Raw genomic sequence first — 21322 nt, forward strand, 5'->3', positions numbered from 1 at the left:
ATTAATACAAAATTCTAAAAATTGCTAGAAAAATATAAAGATGAGTAATGGCATATATATTTTATAGAAAGTATATATATCAGTTCTTCATGAATAAAAAATATTAAGAGACCAAACATGGATTAATTAGTAGCACAACTATGGATGCACAACCTTAGCATCCCCTTTAACTTTCCTCAGTAGTGCGACCAATTCCAGGCACTGCACAATTTCTAGAAGCTAGCTACCTGTGCCTGGCCTTGCCCTGGCCTCTTAATTGCAGCCATTTATTTAGCATTCACAGTTAAAATAACCCACCTTGTGATCCTAGCCAATGGGGGGGATATCTCTCCCCTCCTAACTAAATAAAGGAAGGAAGCAATTAAAGGAAAGCCAACTTGCAAAGGCACCAACAAAAGACCCCTCCATTTCCATTCCTCCTCTTCCTCTCTTCTCCCCCCCTCCAATAATTCAACCCCCTCTTCTGGGAAACCTGGGAGCTTTCTCCTTCAAGAGCTCCCTGCTAGCTAGATCTCCTCCTCTCTTTCTCTCTCTCTCTCTCTCTTTCTGTCCATTTCTATCTGTGCTCTCGCCTGAGCGGCGACAATCCAGCTGAGATCGATCGATCGATCGATGGGGAGGGGCAAGATAGTGATCCGGCGGATCGACAACTCGACGAGCCGGCAGGTGACGTTCTCGAAGCGGCGCAACGGGATCTTCAAGAAGGCCAAGGAGCTGGCCATCCTGTGCGACGCCGAGGTCGGCCTCGTCATCTTCTCCAGCACCGGCCGCCTCTACGAGTATGCCAGCACCAGGTCAATGGCTTCTCCCTCCGGCCCTAGCTTATTAGCTTTTCTATAGATTCCGTTCTTGCTTTGGCTTATGATTATTAGCATGTTTTCCTCGATCGTCTTCAACTCTCCATGCGTAAACACTTTATTTGGTTGGCATCTTTCTTCTTATTATTGTTCTCCGTTTCTACGGTTTTTTTTCTCTCCATGAAAGATTAGAATCTTATGAATGAGTTTTACCTTTGACAGCTTCAGTAGTACAAAAAGTTATCGTGAAAATTTTATATATATATTTTTTGCATCTTTGCACCTATTATTCCCTGTCATATGTATACATATACATCGGCCATAAGTGTTTAAGAACTAATGCATGTGTCAGGTTCTTCAATTTCCTGTTAGTCTCAGATTAACTACTAGTTGTTCATCTTTGTTTTTAACCTTCTTCTAGCTAGGGTCCCCCTATGTATGGCCATATGTCAGTTGTGTGTTTACTATTTTGTCATGCATATTTTTCGAAGGAATAAATATGTCAACTATGCTTTGCAGTGAAGCAATAATAGATCTAGCACTCTTGGAATAAAATTGTGTGATAACTGTACACTTATACGTATGATTTCTGCTCACTTCATATAATTGTTAATTTACCCTTTTTGCCGTACTCTTACACTCAAAAGCTAGCACACGCATGCAGGTGCTTTCAGATTACAAAAATAATCTTAGTAACAGTTGTGCCGGCCATTCGTTTTGTGCAGCATGAAGTCAGTGATTGATCGATATGGGCGAGCTAAGGAGGAGCAGCAGCACGTCGCAAACCCCAACTCGGAGCTGAAGGTATGCCTTGATGACTGCTACTAAACATATTTCTTCTTCTGCCGATCTCTGTCATTTGTGTTGTTTAGGAGTTTTGTAGCGTCTTCATATATATAACAGAGAACTAACCTTTCTAAACTCTAACCTGAGAGAAATTAACTCAACAGAGATTAATAAAAAAAGCATGCAGGAGCTAGCAAGTTGTTCTAATTAATGCAGTACTTAACTAAAAATAAGAACAGAGATCGAAATAATCCTTTGACATCATCTATTCATTTGGGTTAGTTCCAGTGTTTTGGGTGGACATATGCACATGCACTACACCCCCTGCCGGAATACTATTTATCTCTTTTCAAGCGTAATTGAACAAGATAAATTTGATCATCGCACAGATGAAAGCCTGATTAATTTGGTTTCTGGTGGAGATAAATTTGTCAGTGCTGTTTATTCAGAATTCACAAATTTCTGTGACAGTATGTCTGAAGGATAGTTTCCCGATATCTGACCGTCTATGATATGCATAATTAATTTTCCCACTAATACTGTTTGATATTTCAAACATGCACAAACTTATAAATGTTCAATATTTTCATCGTGTTGACAACATCCTTTATTTTCCTTCGTCTACATCATCTCAACTGTTACCAAGAAATTATTTTCGAGTAAGGACACATCAGAGTTTTTCAGTTAAAATCTCCGTTGTTTTGAATGAATTATGTAATAAGAGATAATTAGGCAAGTTTATATTTGTAGTTATACGTAGAGCGGGAGTGTTCACTTCAATTATCTTAAAAGAAAACACAATCAAGGTTCTCTAATTTTACTGTGCATCAGTTAGGCAAGTTTATATTTGTAGTTATACGTAGCAAAACTAAGGCACAAAGTACAGGAAAATGGCTTTAATTAGCTAGGCTTTTAATTTAAACAGGCCAGGAAAAAAAAACTACCTACTGCATGTGTACATTGCAGTAACTTTGTTATCGGAGCTATTGCCTATTTAGCTAGCACTTAGCAGGATGCATTCCCATTTTGGCCCATTAGTGACACCTTTTCACCATTATTGCATGTAAGCACGTTGCTTCATCCTCTACGTTATAATTCGCGTGATCTGCATGCATGTATGCATATACAAAAACAATGGTCGTGTTTATTAGGTATACTAGAGGGGAACCCCCATGCGTGTTGCCGCGGAAAAGATGTATGAGATAAGTAAACATGAGATGCAAATTAGATTTGCTTTATTTTAAATGATTGGACATCATATAAGTAAATATCATTTATATATTATATATCATGCTAAAAATATTAAGATAATGTATCTTCATATGAGATCAAAGGGTACAAATAATTGAGATGGTGTATTAAAAATGCTAGAAATAAATTAGATGTGTGTATACCTAGAGAATATAGACAATTTACATCGTAGATGAATGATCCAAAGGCTACAAATAACTAGGATGATGTGGCTTCAGGAGAGAAGAGAGAATTAACATTAACTATATATAGTGATGATGAACCTTATAAGTACCGAATACTCTCACCAAAGACAATCTTTAGCTTGGTATCGACAAATGTAGATGGACATGGTAACCAAGCATCTCTATATTCATATGAGAAAGAGGAATTTCAAATAGTTCTTGATAGCCTATCCACGATGAGCTTTTATGTTGTAGTGGTGTCTCCTCTGTCCTTACTCTTCAACCAACCTTCCAATAAGCGAAATGTTTCCTTAGTTGATAGACCTAACAATGCCTACCGTGCAAGCAAATTCTACCATTGGTTTTGCCCTATTGGGATATAAGGTAGCTTTGGATGGTATATAAGGAGTTATCTTAAGAAGTAGTGCCAACTTAAGTATATCTAGCTCATCCCTTCATAGGTGCAAAATTATGACATAGGCATGTAATGGGTAGAGGCATGCTATATGAAGGTAGCATAGCTTGCAGAACATATTGCATTCTCATCACCGTGACTCAATGATGTTGACACTAGTTAGTAAGCCAACCCTTTTTTTTCCAAAAAAAAAACCTATAGCTAGTAGCTCAACTCAGACTTAGTAATTTATTTGTGAGTTTTCTCGGGATAAATCCAGGGAATAACAAGGCTTATAGCTTTTATTACTAACTACATTTGTGATGAAAAAAGTAAGCATTGTTTGTTGTAAGATAAATTCTACGTTTTACGATTGACAAGCGATATGTCCTATAAATTGGCATCGACGAACGTGAGTTCTACGAAATACGAAATACCTTGGTACAAGCATTTCTGTCCCTTTTTATCATCGCCACTAGGTTTCCATCCATAGACCTGCATTCTTCTAAAAGGACCATTCTGCTCATAAAAAGATCTCCATTAAGTGTGCAAACATTTTTTTTCATACAGTTTTTATCAAATTCTAGGGGCAAATTGGTTTTCTAAAGACTTAATGGAGGTTTATGGATGGAAACCTAATGGCAGTGACAAAATGAGAAAAAAAAACGCTTGTACAATGATATTTTTCTAGAGCTCGAGCTTTCTAATGGCAACTTTTAAAATCGGTAGTTTGTCAATAACGAAACATATAATTTCTCTTGTTTTAAATGTTAGTGATGTGGTTTTTTGCATAGTAAATATACATTGACAATGGTAAGGAATAAATATGTATTGGCCTTCTCAACTCTTAGTTGATTACACTTGAATCAAGTTTTTTTTAACAATAGAATAAAACCTAGTCTTTACAGCAACAAAGATGGTAGCCAATAACTTCAAAATAAACAACCTCGTCCATTTATATGCATCCACCCACACCCCAAAATCTTCTGAGAGCTCACCTTTTCACAATGGCGAAAGCCCTTGTGCCATTGAATTGGGTTTGCCAAATCACCACTTTCGCTATCTTTCATTTTGAGAGAAAATAGAAACATTTCTAGTCTTTACCAAGGTTACCAAAATCAGGTGTTTGCTCCCCCTCTTTTGCTGTAGTGTGAGAAATAATCCCGCCTAAAACAAGTGAACCTATCTTACAACTAACAAGTCACACACATCATCTTTCTTAAAAAAAGGGAAATAAAGAGGACAACAAATCGGGTGAGGATCCTCTACCATAATATCACTATACCATTACGGTCACTTATATGTGAGTTCCGCTTTCTTAGTGTTACACATATCAATGTCTATAATGGTAGTGTCATTGTGGTAGAGGGTGTAAACCCCAACAAATCATTGTCGTGAACGCAGCTATTGGCAACTAGAATTACCCTATGTTGCCTTCCTCAAAGGCTAGCATTGATTACCTTAATCGACTTTCTTGTCCTCGCATGGAGATTATATGCTTACCGCAACTGTGCAATAAGGATCGAAGCAGTCTAGGGCAGATTCGCAACCCCAGATTTTGATTCGATGATCTAGATTATGTATTAAAGAACATGTGTAAACCTAGATTTCTCATCATGCATTGCTAATCCAACTGCTAAGTTGTAGTTATACTAGCAACCACACCAGATCTTGGTCCCCAGTCCCCAAGCCATAAAAATTACCACACATGTAAAGGAATATCTTACTTTCTAAATTACTACCTCCATATTTTAATGTATGACGCCATTAACGTTTTGTCCAACGTTTGACCATTCGTCTTATTCAAAAAATTTATGTAATTATCATTTATTTTATTATGACTTGATTCGTTATCAAATGTTCTTTAAGCATGACATAAATATTTTCCTATTTACATAAAAGTTTTAAATAAAACGAATGGTTAAACATTGGTCGAAAAGTCAATGGCGTCATTTAAAATACGGAGGGAGTACTTTTTATCATTTAAAATTTGAGGATTTGTCCAAACGTCGAAATTGGATAATAATGGGTGACAATCAACTTTGCCATTTTGTCTTTCCAAAAAATTTTCCGTTAAAGTACGGCTGAACCATTTAAGCCCTCTCGCTTTGGTTCTTTTGAATATTTATATTGTTTGAGCCGCTGTTTTTTAACCTTAAGTAGTAGACTGTTAGCTTCACATAGACCAGAAAAGCTACTGTAACCTAGCTTTTAGCTTAACATATTGTGACTTATGACCTTAAAAAATACAAACGAAAAAATATCTATTTATTTAGGTTTAAACATAAACAAAAGAGGGCCTTAATCAACAAACAGCCGGATGCTCATGCTCATGTGTCGTTGAGAGGATCCCACTCGATAATCAATTGGCTTAATAAACTCAGCTAGAGGGGTAAAATATCGATCAGTAGATCACACAGATAATAATCCCTTTTATCAGAAGCTGATTTCCTATAAGAAAAATGTAGAGCAGCCGCATCCACGATGCGCAAAACAACCAAAAGGGCAATATTCAATCCACCGAACACCCTTCAGGATAATTCGTATACAAAACTTGCAGGTACACAACTAATTATGGTCCAATTCCTGCGTAAACGGTGGAAATGTACATACAAATTGTCAATCGAACAGTCCTCATGCCATCGAAATGCTTCTGAATTTAGTTAAAATAAAATGCTTCTGAAGAGAACCATCCCATCACAGCTCGCATACAGAACACCCTGCTTGAATTCAGAGGATAAAAACATCATTATAACAAGAAAACTAACAAAGAATCACAAGGGGCACTGGGGGAAACAAAACAAGTACCTGTTAAATCTGTGTTAAATCCTCTTAAAAGGATCAGTACTGCATCCTTTAAGTTCACATTGAACCTTTTGCTTCGGTAACAGCTGACAGATCTGAACAGATTTCAGACTAACTGCTTATCTTTCACCGCAATAAAGCTTGTACCAGGATGATATAATCATCACTTACCTGACTTGTGCACTCTGCAGATACTTTGTAGTTAATCTAGCTTGGTGGGACTTGGGAGCATTTTGTTTAGACAAACAAGTTTTTTATCTGACTTGTGCACTCTGCAGATACTTTGTAGTTAATCTAGCTTGGTGGGACTTGGAAGCATTTTGCTTAGACAAACAAGTTTTTTACCTGACTTGTGCACTCTGCAGATACTTTGTAGTTAATCTAGCTTTGGTGGGACTTGGAAGCATTTTGCTTAGACAAACAAGCTTTTTACAATACGGGGGTAACACCCCGCAAAACGAGGACTGATAATGGAGTACCAAATTCAATAGAGTTGGTAGCTCATCGTCTTATCTGGAAAAAAAAACTGTCTTCAAACTGGAAAGATAATACTACTTCCCTTATTTGTTTACAACAAATTTCTTTGTTTGCCTCTTGTTACTTCTTTTACCATACACAATAACTTCCTCAGTTCAAATAGTCTTCTTGTCTAATGTAATTGAGTTTCCTTTTTTTAAAAAAAAAACTAGTGAGTTGATAACCCAGCATGTTTCTATGGGTATACACAACATATTTATATTGCTGCTTTTGGCAAACCTGGATTCTGCATTTCTTGACTCTGTTTTCATATCCAATAGTTCTGGCAAAGGGAGGCAGCAAGCTTGAGACAACAACTGCACAACTTGCAAGAAAATCATCGGTATGGCCATAAAACCCTGCAAGTTTTTCAATGTTCCATCAGAAAATTCCTCAAGATAGAAAAACATAAACCATCATATATCTACTACTATGAAATACATGCATCATGAACCCTTGATGATGAACTTTTTTTTTTTTGTGGGGACTTGCTCATGAATCCAGCAACTGCTAGCGACAATAATACTTCCAGCACCTGATTGTATAGTAAATATAAACTAGTACCAGATCATAAAAACAAGCACCTAGTGCTTGGGTATATGATACTTAGAAAAAAGAAGAAAAAACAGAGTATGAAAGTGATATATGCTGATTCCAAATTTCCTATAGATAATGCATTGTTTAACCTTCACAAACAAAAGAAATGAAGAAGGCACGTGAATTTTCTATATCATTTAAAAGTAAGAAATATATACCTTCAGCCATTCGATTTTTATGCATTTCCGGTTATCTCTAAAAGAAAAACAGAACTGAGCACCCATCAAAGGCGGACAGACCAAATTTACAAAGGAGAGTGAATATCACATTTTCTTCACCTGTGCTTTCTGCCTGGTAAATTATTGTTCAAACACTCCATTTTGTCCTTCAGGCCTAATTTACAATACCTAAACTAGAAAGGTACAAATTATTTTTATTATCAATTAACAGCTGTCTGTTGATCAGCTAAAATTAAGTGTCGATATTCACTCTGTATATCATCAGAACAACACTATAACATCCATTGGTTGATGGCAGGCAGTTGATGGGGCAAGATCTTTCTGGATTGGGTGTCAAGGAACTGCAAACTCTAGAAAATCAGCTAGAAATGAGCATACGCTGCATCCGGACAAAAAAGGTCAACCTACTAACCATATTTTTTTGCTGGGCACCTGATTGATTATATACTGGATTAACTTAAGATCAATATTGTTGTTTTCAGGACCAGCTCATGATTGATGAAATCCACGAACTGAATCGAAAGGTTCTACAACATCATGTACAATTGCTAAATATTTGAATCAGCTAGTAAGCTAACTCTATTGCTGGCTTATTTGCAGGGAAGTCTCATCCACCAAGAAAACATGGAACTGTACAGAAAGGTCAACCTGATTCGCCAAGAAAATGCTGAGCTGTACAAGAAGGTACTTGATAAATGCAGATAGATGATTTCACAGGATATACGCTTCATTATATGATGACAGCTAATCTCTCTCCTCAGCTCTATGAGACAGGGGCAGAAACTGAAGCGAATCGAGATTCAACAACTCCATACAACTTTGCGGTTATCGAGGAAGCCAACACTCCTGCTCGTCTTGAACTCAATCCCCCAAGCCAACAAAATGATGCTGAGCAAACCGCACCTCCTAAACTAGGGTAACTCAGATTTTCTGCACATGATCCATCTATCCATTCTCAGTTCTTTAGTGAAACATCAGTTATAACTTAATGAAATTATTGCAGGCTCCAATTGCATCCATGACAATTTATGGTGTGGAAGTGTTGCCTATATTTTCACTATTCTTAAGGGCTACAGTTCAGAGCTCTTAAAATGTATTGGTCATAAAGAAGCTAACACATAACAAGACACAGTTTGCATGCTTGGATGATTAATATCTGATACTGTAAAATCTATTCGAATAAAAATGTATTATCTGAAGAGCCCATGAAAATTATTTTCTTATGACTATTTGGCACTATCTGCAAGTTTGTTTACCCAAATGACAGCTACATGTGTGCAAACTTATTGGCAAAAACAAACAGTGCGCAAAGTGTAGAGCATGCAAGATCAATGCTCTGTTTTATCTTAAAAAGCCATAAGCAGAAAGAAGAGATGAAAAGGCATTATAATTTATCTGTGCAGATGTACCAGAACAAGAAAAGTATCAGCAAGAGCAACGCCAGGGGGCGGAGGGGCCTGGCCTCTTCCCACCCCCTCCACCCTTCTATTCTGCTGATGGATTAGCTAGGCACTGTGCTTGCACGTATGTATGTTTAGCAAGAGCGATAAGGTCTTTACTCTAGCCTTGTAGGCACACAACACCATCTATTTCCTTTTCCTTTTAGAATACTGAGTAATATGTACTAATCATTTGTATTATTTACATCACTAGGTGGCTAACATTGAAATTTTAAATTTCTAAAATATTAGTTAATACTTGTAACAGATGGATAGTTTGTTGCTCTTTTTGCCATAATCTAGTTCTTATTTTTTGTTTATTTTTTTCCTGTTTACCTACACTTTTAGCTTGAATGGTACAATCACTGCTTATAATCTGTCTGCTCATAAGGCTAAATTAACCTGCCTGTGTTTTAAATTGTCGTGTGTTTTTTTATACTGATACGGTATATTACCTATGGGGAACATTTAGATTAGCATAAACTTTTCTACGCTATTTTTTTGTAATCTTAATCACTTATAAAGCTGGGCCCCCTCATACTTAGATCCTGGCTTCGCCACTGGGTATCAGCGTTCAATCTTTCTTAATAATTTTAGACACATGTGCTCACTAAAACTTTTCTTACTGTTCTAAGAAATGCTCGCAAATAGTACCTTTAGCAAAACTTTATACACATAAAATAATCAGAAGCACATCAATGTAATATGTCCAGAAAGTTTATAGCGAAAGAATCATTTTGTCCTGGACCCAAGAACTTGGACCTTACACCTCTAATTGTGCCTCTTAAATACCCATGCACTTTCATGTTACTAACTTATACCACCGGATAGAATGATTATTAGTTATGTATATCAGAAAAACTATTTTATACTAGGCACGAGACCTTGGGTAATAATTACATCATAACTTGTTTCAAATAATTCTTGGAATTTGTAATGTGTACTTCAATAGGTTGGGAGCGCCTAATCCCCCGAGATATGAAAATGAAATAATGCATGCAAAGACATGGAAAATTTCAAAAATAAAGTAACATTCATGAACAGTTCCAATAATAATATTAACATACTACCTCCATCCCAAAATATAACTTTTGGCTATGAATCTGGACACACAGTTGTCCAGATTCATAGCTAAAAATGCTTATATTTTGGGTCGGAGGGAGTAGAGTATGATGGCATCTACAAGGAGACAAGTGTCAAAGGGAGTGAATTAATCAAGTTTTAATAGTGTGTGGGGTAGAGAAAAGAATGTTAGATACTTAGAACATAATGGATGGTAATCCAGTTTGTTGAATTTTTAAAGTTCTATGCAAACATAAATGCAGTACAGAAAGTAAAGACAAACGGTAAATACCAATTATGTACAAGACATAATGTAAATTAGATACTTAGAACATAGTAGTTTTATATAGAACGGTCCATGTGTTCATTCATATACCTTGATAGGTTGAAGGTAGATCCTTCTGAAGATTACACCAAGGACTTGGTACAACACGTTCGTAATTATACAGGTACATGACTCTCACAAGGACTCTTACATAGACTCTCACACTTAGAATTTCATAAGTCTTTTATTTAGGTTATAACTATAACTATACTACTAACACTTAGATGGAGTGAAGTGTGATGGCTGGTGGAGAGGTGAAGAGGAATGGTGAGTGAGATGTGTTGTGGTTGTGTTGTGTTCCTGAGCCCCTTATATAGGACTTGGTGAAGAATCTTTATGATATCTCCATTTGACTTTAAGGGGTTTTATGATTATCCCTTTAGACTTCACGGAGAGAATCTTTGGTGATGACGCTTTTGACCTTCAATAAAAGTATCATAATATCGCCTTTTGACTATAGGCATATCTTATCTTGAATAGTGTAGATTCCTTATCTTCAATAGTGTTTTTTGTCGAGGATAACAAGATCTTCATTCATTATCTTCACCATATAAGTCTTCTACAGACATCTTTTACAACGTTCCTAAATCAGATTGAAGAATCTGATCTAGTGTTGCATAGATAGAATTGACAAGACCACGATCAATAATGGTTTGGAGAGGTTTGGAAAGATATTTTATCTTGGTTGTTGTTTACACCCAAATTTGGCACCTAGGGTCGAAATAGGAAAAATTGCGAAAGTTTGGGGCTCTGTCGGTTTCCTCCAGAAAGGGCCGGTCTGACCGCCATATGTGGGCCGGTCAGACCGCCGCCGGAGAGCCGGTCAGACCGGTGGCATGTGGCCGGTCTGACCGGTAGAGTCTGAGTTAGACTCCGTTTTCGTCAGATCTCGGGTGGTTGGCGACTCCATATCATCGCAAGGCGTTTAGGTGCTGCGATCGTGCTTGTCGACTTGTCACAAAAAGTTGCTCTTGCCTTTGATACCAGCTCTTGCCCAAACACCATATATATTGCATAATCATCCCAATTCCCTCCTTCCACAATATATACTTCGGACCCAGCCAATAGCACCATGTAGACCGTGTGCCTACAAAGATTCTTACCAAAAGAAACTTAAAGGCCAAAATCCCATGAGTACCGCATATGAATATCTCCAACCCAGATTGAGCTTCAAGACAGAGCAAATTTTATCTTGCTTTGGGCAAGACATCCTCGACCTTGTTTGGCAAAAGTTTAAAGAGAGACAAATGAAAATATTTCAAGATTATTTCTTTCATCTCTTATAAGGTAGAGAAAGAAACCCAGCCATACAAGTAATCATATACATGCTTCCTATCTTAAGGTTAGATGATCATCAGGTAATCTCTGACCCATCCTATAGATTCATGGTTCTCAAAGCCGAAATAAATCTCCAAAGATTCCGAAACTTACCCATATACAACCATGATGAAATATCTCTCCAAACCATTATAGATCATGGTCTTGTCAATTCTATCTATGCAACACTAAATCGGATTCTTCAATCTGATTTAGGAAGCGCTGTAAAAGATGTCTGTAGAAGACTTAGACATGGAAGATACAGGATTATCTTCTCCTCCATACCACCTAAATTCACACCACATGCTCGTCCAGCAATTCACTATATATATATATCATGAATAAACAATTTAATTTTCAAGAAGGCGGTCCTAGCAAATTATCAGATGAACAAGAAGAAATGTATACAACGATTGCAAATCAAGAGAATTGGAGATTATTTTCTGAAGCTGCAGAAATTGAAGAAGCTATTACCATAGATTATGAATATCAATTGATTTTCCAAAATTATGAATATCAATTGATTTTCCAAAACAAGATCACAAGGATTTTTATTAGCAGATATTATAACCAAAGTTGTGAATATTTCAAGGGAGCAGGACGTATAATTAAACCAGATTTTGGAAGTGAATGCTCCAAGAAAAGTTACTACAGAAGCCTGGCTCAGTGGTATCAGAAAACAGAGCCATCAAAAATTGACATGATGCAATTGGCACCCATGATATACAGTGAAGATAATGAATGAAGATCTTGTCATCCCCGACAAAAAACACTATTGAAGATAAGGAATCTACACTATTCAAGATAAGATATGCCTATAGTCAAAAGGCGATATTATGATACTTTTATTGAAGGTCAAAAGCGTCATCACCAAAGATTCTCTCCGTGAAGTCTAAAGGGATATCATAAAACCCCTTAAAGTCAAATGGATATATCATAAAGATTCTTCACCAAGTCCTATATAAGGGGCTCAGGAACACAACACAACCACAACACATCTCACTCAACCATTCCTCTCACCTCTCCACCAGCCATCACACTTCACTCCACTCCATCTAAGTGTTAGTAGTATAGTTATAACCTAAATAGAAAACTTATCAAAGTCAAGGGTGAGAGTTTATATAAGAGTCCTTGTGAGAGTCCTGTACATGTATAATTATGAACGTGTTGTACCAAGTCCTTGGTGTAATCTTCAGAAGGATCTATCTTCAACCTATCAAGGTATATGAATGAACACATGGACCATTCTATATAAAACTACCATGTTATGGTATTTACAGTTTGTCTTTACTTTATGTACTGCATTTATGTTTGCATAATTATTTTTTAAGAAAATCAACAAACTGGATTACCATCCAGTTGCCACATACCAATCTCACATCCAACATTGCATCTAGATGCTGCATTCCTATCCTCATATCTGGTGACTTGACCCCTAGCACTGCCTGGGCAAGAGCTGGTATTAGAGCCAAGTGCTCGTAACCTCCCCAAGCCATCTTCTCCGAAAGGGGGAGGGGGGAGGGGGGGAGAGAGGGGTCGGGTAGCAAATAGTACTTTTAGCAAAACTTTATAGACACAAAATAATCAGAAGCACATCAATGTAATATGTCCAAAAAGTTTATAGCAAAAGAATAATTTTGTCCAGGACCCAAGACCTTGGACCTTACACCTCTAATTGTGCCTCTTAAATACCCATGCACTTTCATGTTACTAACTTGTACCACCGGATAGAATGATTATTAGTTATGTATATCAGAAAAACTATTTTATACTAATCACGAGACCTTGGGTGATAATTACATCATAACTTGTTTCAAATAATTCTTGGAATATGTAATGTGTACTTCACTAGGTTGGGAGCGCCTAATCCCCCGAGATATGAAAATGAAATAATGCATGCAAAGACATGGAAAATTTCAAAAATAAAGTAAAATTCATGAACAGTTCCAATAATAATATTAACATACTACCTCTGTCCCAAAATATAACTTTTGGCTATGAATCTGGACACACGGTTGTCCAAATTCATAGCTAAAAATGCTTATATTTTGGGACGGAGCGAGTAGAGTATGATGGCATCTACAAGGAGACAAGTGTCAAAGGGAGTGAATTAATCATGTTTTAATAGTGTGTGGGGTAGAGAAGATAATGTTTTGGTGATTAACTACACTAGCAAAATAATTTAGCGCTAGTAATAATAAGACTTACGATTTTCTTGCAAGATATGCAGTTGCTGTCTCTAGCTTGCCGCCTCCACTTGCAGCAACTAGCAGAGAAGGCAAAGGAAGAATTAGTCAGTTGGATCAAAAGGGTCATATTTGAAATTAGTTGCTAGTGCTATTGGCAGTTAAAAAAATTGCAAACATACAACAAAAAGTTCATTGGCATACTACACAAATATTTGCTTAACAAATTTAAATGTTGCAGTAATGCAGCCTTCCCCTTTCCCTTACTATGAACCGCGAGAGTTCGTGTTAAAAACAAGTTTATGTTTCAGTAAAAAACAAGTTGATGTTTGCTCAAAATGCAGAACTAGAAACCTTCAGTTGTAGCTCAAATGGCATGGAAAACTATTTCCATACAAATTGTTCTACAAACTAGCTTTTGCATTGCATGTGTTTCTAGTAGCGGTGCAGTGCTACTACAAAGTACAAACTGTCCTGAATAATAATAATCATCAGGAAAATAGCATGGAACTAGCAAAGGTTTTGTATGGGAAACTTGGTTAATACAATTGTATATTCAGTATTTCTTCACTGAATTAGAAACTTTAGTAAAGTGGTAAATGCTCAAAAGCAGAGGGCATACAATGTGTTCATCAAAGCATACAAAAGCTCATATCAGCGAAGAAAGAAAAACTAAAAATCAGAGATATGAAGAATCAACTGCTGTTCTCAGCTAAATTCACCCCATAGTACCAGTAGGTCAACCCACCCACCCCCCCTCCCCAAAAAAAAAAAAAAATCTAATCTATTTGGCACTGGTAGGACATGCTCAAAACAACTATATTCATAATTTAGTGACTAATTTGACTGGCCCATCGAACATTAAAAGACAATCATGATACAGGGCTGTAAAAATAGAAGGCCTGATCATGTTGCAAGGCATGAATTCACAACCAAACAGACACTACAAAAACTAGTCAACTCAAATGCTCTGTTTCAAGAACTGCATAATGCAAGTGCTGGTCCAAACTCCAAAACTGTGAAGATAACTTTGACATCAGATAAAAAACACATTGGGTATGCAACTTAGTATCTCTTTTGTTTTATTATCCTGCCAATAGCAAGGATGATATTTATATGATGAGACATGTATTAATACTAACCAGACTCCATCATACTAGTGTCATGCTCATGTCAAAAAAGAATCCAATAATAGTATAGCGCTAATGGCAGAACAATCTGCCATGAAATTTTCATTAAGCTCAATTTGTGCAAGGAGAAAAGGTTGATATATAACACAGTCACAAAAATACAACCTTGAGCGCAAAATATTTTTCAATGTGTCTGTAAAAACTAAATGTTTCCTTGTGCTGACAGCAGTGGGGATAGGAACATGAAAGTCTTTTGGCAATGGGCTATTGAGAATGGAGTATGTTTGGGCCAAGGCCCATTTAGTGGTTGTTATAATCTGAGGTGTTAAGATGAGGACCATACAAAAACTGAGCACTGCTTTGTCCAAAAGAGTAGATGAAATAAAATAGAGTTATTTCTGTATACTTTGCTTCTCTTCTATCTTCTCAACTCCATTCTGTATTCACATTGGTATTGTTGCATTCCGATTGGGCTCATCAGTCATCACCTCTTGGGACGTGACACAAAAATGCGGCAAAGAGATCTTTTAGACAATCTACTACTAGTATCCCCACATCACACTCATACATCCAACCTAAAATTCACAAAGCTGTTGGTTATGTTTCAAATTGTTCACCATAATTACCATCCATCACATTCTTTTATTATTGGAAAGGTATTAGTGTTACGGAATCCTTTCCAAGTTCCAACAGTGAAAACATTTTGGAAATAATAATGAAGCAACAAGTCTAAGCATTAAAACCATATGCTTTATATTTTTACTGAATTAATTCATCAATTCTCAAATGGTCAGCCCACATGCCAATTTGACCTCCAGCATTGGCAGAATATTTTGCATTTTTAACTATTTATTCATGCACCTCTATGAAACTATTGCATGCCTATCAACAAAAGTAAACTACCATAAGATATACTGCATAAACTCTTGAGTTCTACAAAACCACCAAATAGACATTCTATCATGCAGACTGAAACTCAGTAAATGCATCTGAAGAAATGTAACTACAGCCAGGAAGTTTCAGAATAAAACATTCTCTTGAATGAATTGTACTATATTATGTCATATAGAAGGGAGTGTTAAACTTTAGCAGCATGCAAGAGTATAACTTTAGCATACTCATATGTCCGTTACGCATAATGAACACATACATCCGACATATACACAGATCAGATAAACTGTGTATACATCCTCAGTTAGAAAACATATGTTACCACACTTCACAAGCCAAAACAATTATAAATTAGTTCAAACTTAAGCTTTCATTATATCAGAGTGGATGTGCAGTACATGACTACATGTAGGACGCTGACACTTAAGTCTAGAAAGAAGTACTAGAGGCAATCTCGTTAGAGACCAATACAAGAGTTATCCACTTATCCTAACCACGGTTAAAAGCAGCAAAATCCTCCCAAAACAAAACTAAGTAATGGCAATTCTAGTATCAGTGCAACTCTAAAAAAACAATTAATAATGCACTCCCTGATCAAGAAAGAAAAGGACTAAGCTAACATTAACACTGGCATTGACAACCGTACATGAAACAAAACGCATAAGCTGCTTGTAATTTCATGCTACAACGAAACTAATCAAACTTTTCACACAAATCACACCAAAACGACCGCACAGCTCGGGGCATTCAGTTAACTCAGTATCAGCAATTAACAACTTAACTATGCAAAAAAAAATACATATATATGAGAGCCTGAGGAGAAGCTGTAAAATCGGTGGAACGTCTCACCTGAGAAGCCGGCTCGAAGGTTGAACCCTAGATGAAGAGAGGCGGGTCGCTAGGCGGCACAGAATCAAAATCAACGCAAGCATATCGGCTGGGGCTACAGCCTACAGGAGCGGCAATGGGAGAAGCTAATCGGGGAGCCAACGGCCACCACGATCCGAGGGTCGTGGTCATGCGACGGGCGGCAGCAAGCTAGCTAGCTACCTCCTACGGAAATCTAAGGGGGGGCAGATGCCATGGAGGACGAGACCGCGATTGGCGCGATCCTAACCAATCTAAGCGAGGGGGGGCTCCGAGAGAACGACGCGAAGACGACGACCGCCGCGAGGGGGGGGAGGCGATGATGGATTTTGCGCTGGATTTGGTCGGATGCGACGGAGCGTGTGGTGGTGGTGGTGCTCTTTGTAGATGAAGAGAGAGAGAGAGAACCCCCAAAGCAAAGCAGGCGCCCCCACGCCAAGTGGGGTGGGGTTTCCGGGGGAGTAATAAAAAATGCGGCGGACGAGCGGCGCTCCGGCGGCCACGTCGCCCCCGGCGCCATTTTCAGAGGGGGGGCGCTGCTGCGGGGCACCCCGACAGGTGTACCGTCCGCCCACCCGCCACCGCCGATCGCCGGCAAGTGGGCGCGTGGGTTGGGCCTGCGCCTCCTGCATGCTCTGCCTGTCGAGAAGGCTCGCGAAGACGCGAAGGGGGCGCGTGCGGGAAATCGGGAGCCGTCGGATGGGGAGGTGGATGGGCGAGATCTTCACTGGCGGCGACACCTGTCCAGGAGAGAGAGAGAGAGGGGTTAGATGGTCGAGGAGCGGGAACTGCCAACGCGCACGGTGATGTTTTTGGATGACATTTTAAACATTTCGCCGTACGTATATTATTTTGTTTGCAAAATGCAACTTGCCAATTTTTGATTATGCATTTTAAGCCTGTTTCGAGCGTACACACAGGAAACTATTGAAAATATGATGAATAGGCACTATTCATGTCGAAGAAAAAAAAACATAGGGCTGCTATGCGAAATAATTCTCTGTGAGCCAATTATTTATTTTGTATACATTTCTACTCTATTCCTACTTTTTTTCTATTTCCTGTGATTTAAAAATCATCTTAATCGAAGAGGCAATGCTCACCATATCAACAAATTTCAAGTACTCAAAATGTACCACCTGCAGCTAGGAATTTGTGGTAGATAATTAATTCAGGGGCCCAAGTATATATTGTCGTTGAATTTTTTTTCATAATAAGAGGAAATATAACTCCCCAGCTCTGCACCAACTGCACACAACTAAATTTAGATATCAAAATTTAAATCCCAATAAATGAAGTCATGCAGGTACCACAACTACAACACCAATAGTGATAAGTTCCCTGTTTTGCCTTTCATAATTTATCAGAGTATTTGATTGGGCTTGGATGGTACAAGTAGCTAGATTGTTGATGGCTTCATGTAGACATGTTCACCCATAGAAATTACGAACTCATCGTATAATTTACTTCCTCTATCCCAAAACATATAACAAAACTAGTACAAAATGTCAAGGGCTTTTTTTTCTAGTTCTTCAAAGGGGGATCTCAATTCTGGAAAGGGCTGCATGAGTAATGAAAGAAGTTCATAAAAGGATGGTGTATATTTTTGGACAGATGTTTGGTGTGGTCAGTCTTCTCTAAAGGTGTTGTTTCCAAAGCTTTTTGAAATCAGCTATCATCAAAATACTACTGTGAAGGATTTGTATGATGAGGGGATATGGAGTTTGGAGTTTAGAAGAAATCTGGACAGTGTTGGGGAGGCTGAGCTGGAAGAGTTAAGAAATATGATACAAGATTATGTCCTAGAGGGGGACAGAGATATGTTGATCTGGCCTCATAACAGCAAAAAGACCCTCACAACTAGATTAATATATAGAGAGATTACTTTTGGGGGTGTAAGGGATATTGAGACGGTGAATATTTGGAAGAGTGAAATCCCTTTAAAATTTAAATGCTTTCTATATATGGCAGACATAGAAAAACTTCCTTGTACAGTCCAATTGATTGATTAAAAGAAAATGGCAAGGAGGGGATGAGTTCTGCAAGCTCTGTGGCAAGATTGAAGCTACTAATCACATTTTGTTTAAATGCCCTTTAGCAATGTTTACTTGGTGTGTGGTGAGAGATGCTTTGGGGTTAACAAGTAATCCGGTAAACATTAGAGATTGTCTGGGCTTGGTGAAGTGTGTTGGATGCTCTGGTTAACTAGGAATGACTGAGTTTTTTTCAGATATTTTGGTCAAGTCCCCTTTACAGATCACTTTATAAATCTCTGTCTTTTATTCAGTGGTGGTGCATTCTGCTAAGGGAAAAAGATCAAGCAATCATGAAAAGGGCGGTGTGAGCTGTTGATGGGCAAACTGAACCAATTGAAGCCGTGCTGCCTTCCTGCAGTAGTTTAGCTGTGAAATTTGCACTTGGCTTCTTTGTTATGTGTTTCGAGCTCTATCTAGGGTGTGATATCTTCGCTAGGATGGACGGCGCTTGCTTTTGATGAGTTCCAGCGCTGTTTGTTGGCGTTATGTTTCTGTTTTATTTTGTTGCTTCTTTTTTCTGTGAGGTATTTTGTTGCTTCTATATCTATATAAGACTCTGGTTGTTTATTGGGCTTTCTACCAAAGCCGGGTCAATGAAATTTTGATATGTTTTAAAAAAACTAGTACAAGATATGATATCTGTGTAGGTTTATAGTATGATGTGTGTATTAATTTTATCTATTTTAGAACAGAGAGAGTACACGCGCGAGAGTAAGCCTCACGCTAAAAGCCTCCGGCATCTTATTAACTGAAATCATAAAACATACTACATATTGATCCAGTAGTCTTAATACATTGCCTGCATCATACTACTGCTACTACTCATCAGATGAAAGACATAACCTCTTTGCAATTTTTACACCCACGCAAATCTGGCTGACACTGTTGCAAGGGCACATATATATAGACAACACATGGTGGGTGCCCGGCCGAGGGCGATGACGACACAATATTGCCAATGGAAACGCACACATCAGAGCTCATGGCTCTCGCGACAAGATGAAATATAGCAGAAGCTAAAAACAAGTTTGACGTCGACCTTGCACGTAGGCATGCCCTGCCTACTGCTTGCTACGCTTCCTACGCACGCGCTAGCTTGATCGGCGCAACGCAAGCCCACATGCCCGCGGACGCAGACGCGCACTAGCGAGTCATCCCCGGGTGCATCTGCGGCGGGGCAGTCGCGACGCCCTTCCCCATCCTCTCCATGTTCCCCTGCCATCCTGAAAAATTCACGAACCGACGAACGAATCAATCTCATCTGCAGATCAAAGACGACGAACCATGGCATCGCCGTGGACCCGTAGTGTGGCTCGATCGCTACAAATCGACGCGATTCCCCCTCTTCTCTAACATACCGAGGGACATGTCGAAGCCGCGGCTCTTGAGCTCGCGGTACTCCTGGCAGAGGGCGCAGGGCCCGCAGCACCAGTGGACGCAGCAGTCGCCGCAGGGCTTCTCCTGGAGCCCGTACTGCTGGTGCAGCCTGGAGCGGTAGCAGCAGGAGTAGGCGCACGCGAACCCCGTCGCCATCGCCAGCAACATGTACAGCGTCCCGCTCGCGCAGCACGCTTCAGTTCATCATGGCCAAACCACGCATGCATTTTGTTTAGTGATCGAAGAGGTTGTTGGCCATGAAACTTAATTAATCAGTTGCAGTGCGTGCGTGCGTCAGACAGAGGCGGCAGGCTTACATGTGGCTCCCAGGTCGACGATCTCCGCGATCCTCCCGAAGGCGACGCACGGGCAGAAGAAGGTCAGGCAGCCTGCATGCCGCGGCGTAAATTGAAGTCACCGGAAAACGATCGAGATAGATTGTGAGCAAGTGTAATGAGTTCAAGAAGCTTACAGCCGCCGACGTCGTCGAAGCAGTCGCAGAGGCCGGAGGACCACGAGGCGACCGGAGGGTTGTTCGCCTCCCGCCGGGTAGCCGCTGGCCATGGATCGTCGATCGATTCCCGCGGGTGACTGGCTGCCGCGCGCACGCGCTCGGTGAAATGCAAGAACCGCTCGTCGGCTGTGTGCGTGTGTGTGAGAAAAACTGTGTGGCCGTGTGGGCGATCAGGTGATTGGGGGGGGGGGGGGGGGGGGGGGGGGTTTAACAACGGACGGTTTGGTTAATCAACGGACTCGTTTTTCACGTACGCGTCCGTGTGAGCCGCAACGCGCGAACGTCACCTGTGCCAGTACACACGCGTCTGCACGAGCGTGTGTGAATGTGTCCTAGGTTCGATTGGAGATACTTAGGTGGTCACCCCTCGCCGGTGCGATCCAAAGATTCCAGGCTCCCATGGGATGGCCTATTAAATCAAAGAAAAAGCTAAAATTTAAATTTTTAAACTTAATTTTGATATTGATTTTGAGATATTTTTAACGTATTTTTTTTTCAGCATTGTCTTTTAAGTCACCGAGAACACATATATAAAAGTTTTATCTACAAATTCATTTGTATTCTCTAATAAGCCGTTTTGGCTTATTACGAAAAAAGCCAAACGATGAGGCCTCCAGATCAAGTGATTACACGCACAAAAGTTACACGATTTTTGCTTTTCTGCAGGCCATCGACTAGACGCGTATACT

General features: G+C 39.1%; 2 protein-coding genes and 1 long non-coding RNA gene across 3 annotated transcripts; 1 reads left to right on the forward strand and 2 right to left on the reverse strand.

Annotated features, from left to right (window-relative positions):
* The first annotated feature begins 413 nt into the window (after window positions 1-413).
* Window positions 414-9215, forward strand: LOC127770446 (MADS-box transcription factor 27-like). Its single transcript, XM_052296171.1, has 8 exons — window positions 414-794; window positions 1523-1601; window positions 6995-7056; window positions 7788-7887; window positions 7972-8013; window positions 8090-8173; window positions 8251-8405; window positions 8493-9215. Exons 1-8 carry the CDS (start codon window positions 613-615, stop codon window positions 8509-8511), a joined length of 723 nt encoding a protein of 240 aa, XP_052152131.1. The 5' UTR covers window positions 414-612; the 3' UTR covers window positions 8512-9215.
* On the reverse strand, window positions 5858-17207 carry LOC127770447 (uncharacterized). Its single transcript, XR_008016962.1, has 4 exons — window positions 16689-17207; window positions 13841-13898; window positions 6201-7072; window positions 5858-6112 (listed from the first exon to the last, which is right to left on the reverse strand). It is a non-coding gene; the product is annotated as an uncharacterized LOC127770447 (long non-coding RNA).
* Window positions 17208-19768: 2561 nt separating this feature from the next.
* Window positions 19769-20811, reverse strand: LOC127770863 (cell number regulator 2-like; the record flags this gene model as incomplete). The annotated part of the gene is made up of 4 exons (XM_052296641.1): window positions 19769-19965; window positions 20101-20313; window positions 20437-20508; window positions 20592-20811. Coding segments are annotated over 4 exons (585 nt in total), but the record flags the coding sequence as incomplete, so codon positions are not given.
* Window positions 20812-21322: the final 511 nt, after the last annotated feature.

This window comes from Oryza glaberrima, chromosome 4 (assembly GCF_000147395.1).
Source record: "Oryza glaberrima chromosome 4, OglaRS2, whole genome shotgun sequence".
Lineage (NCBI taxonomy): Eukaryota > Viridiplantae > Streptophyta > Magnoliopsida > Poales > Poaceae > Oryza > Oryza glaberrima.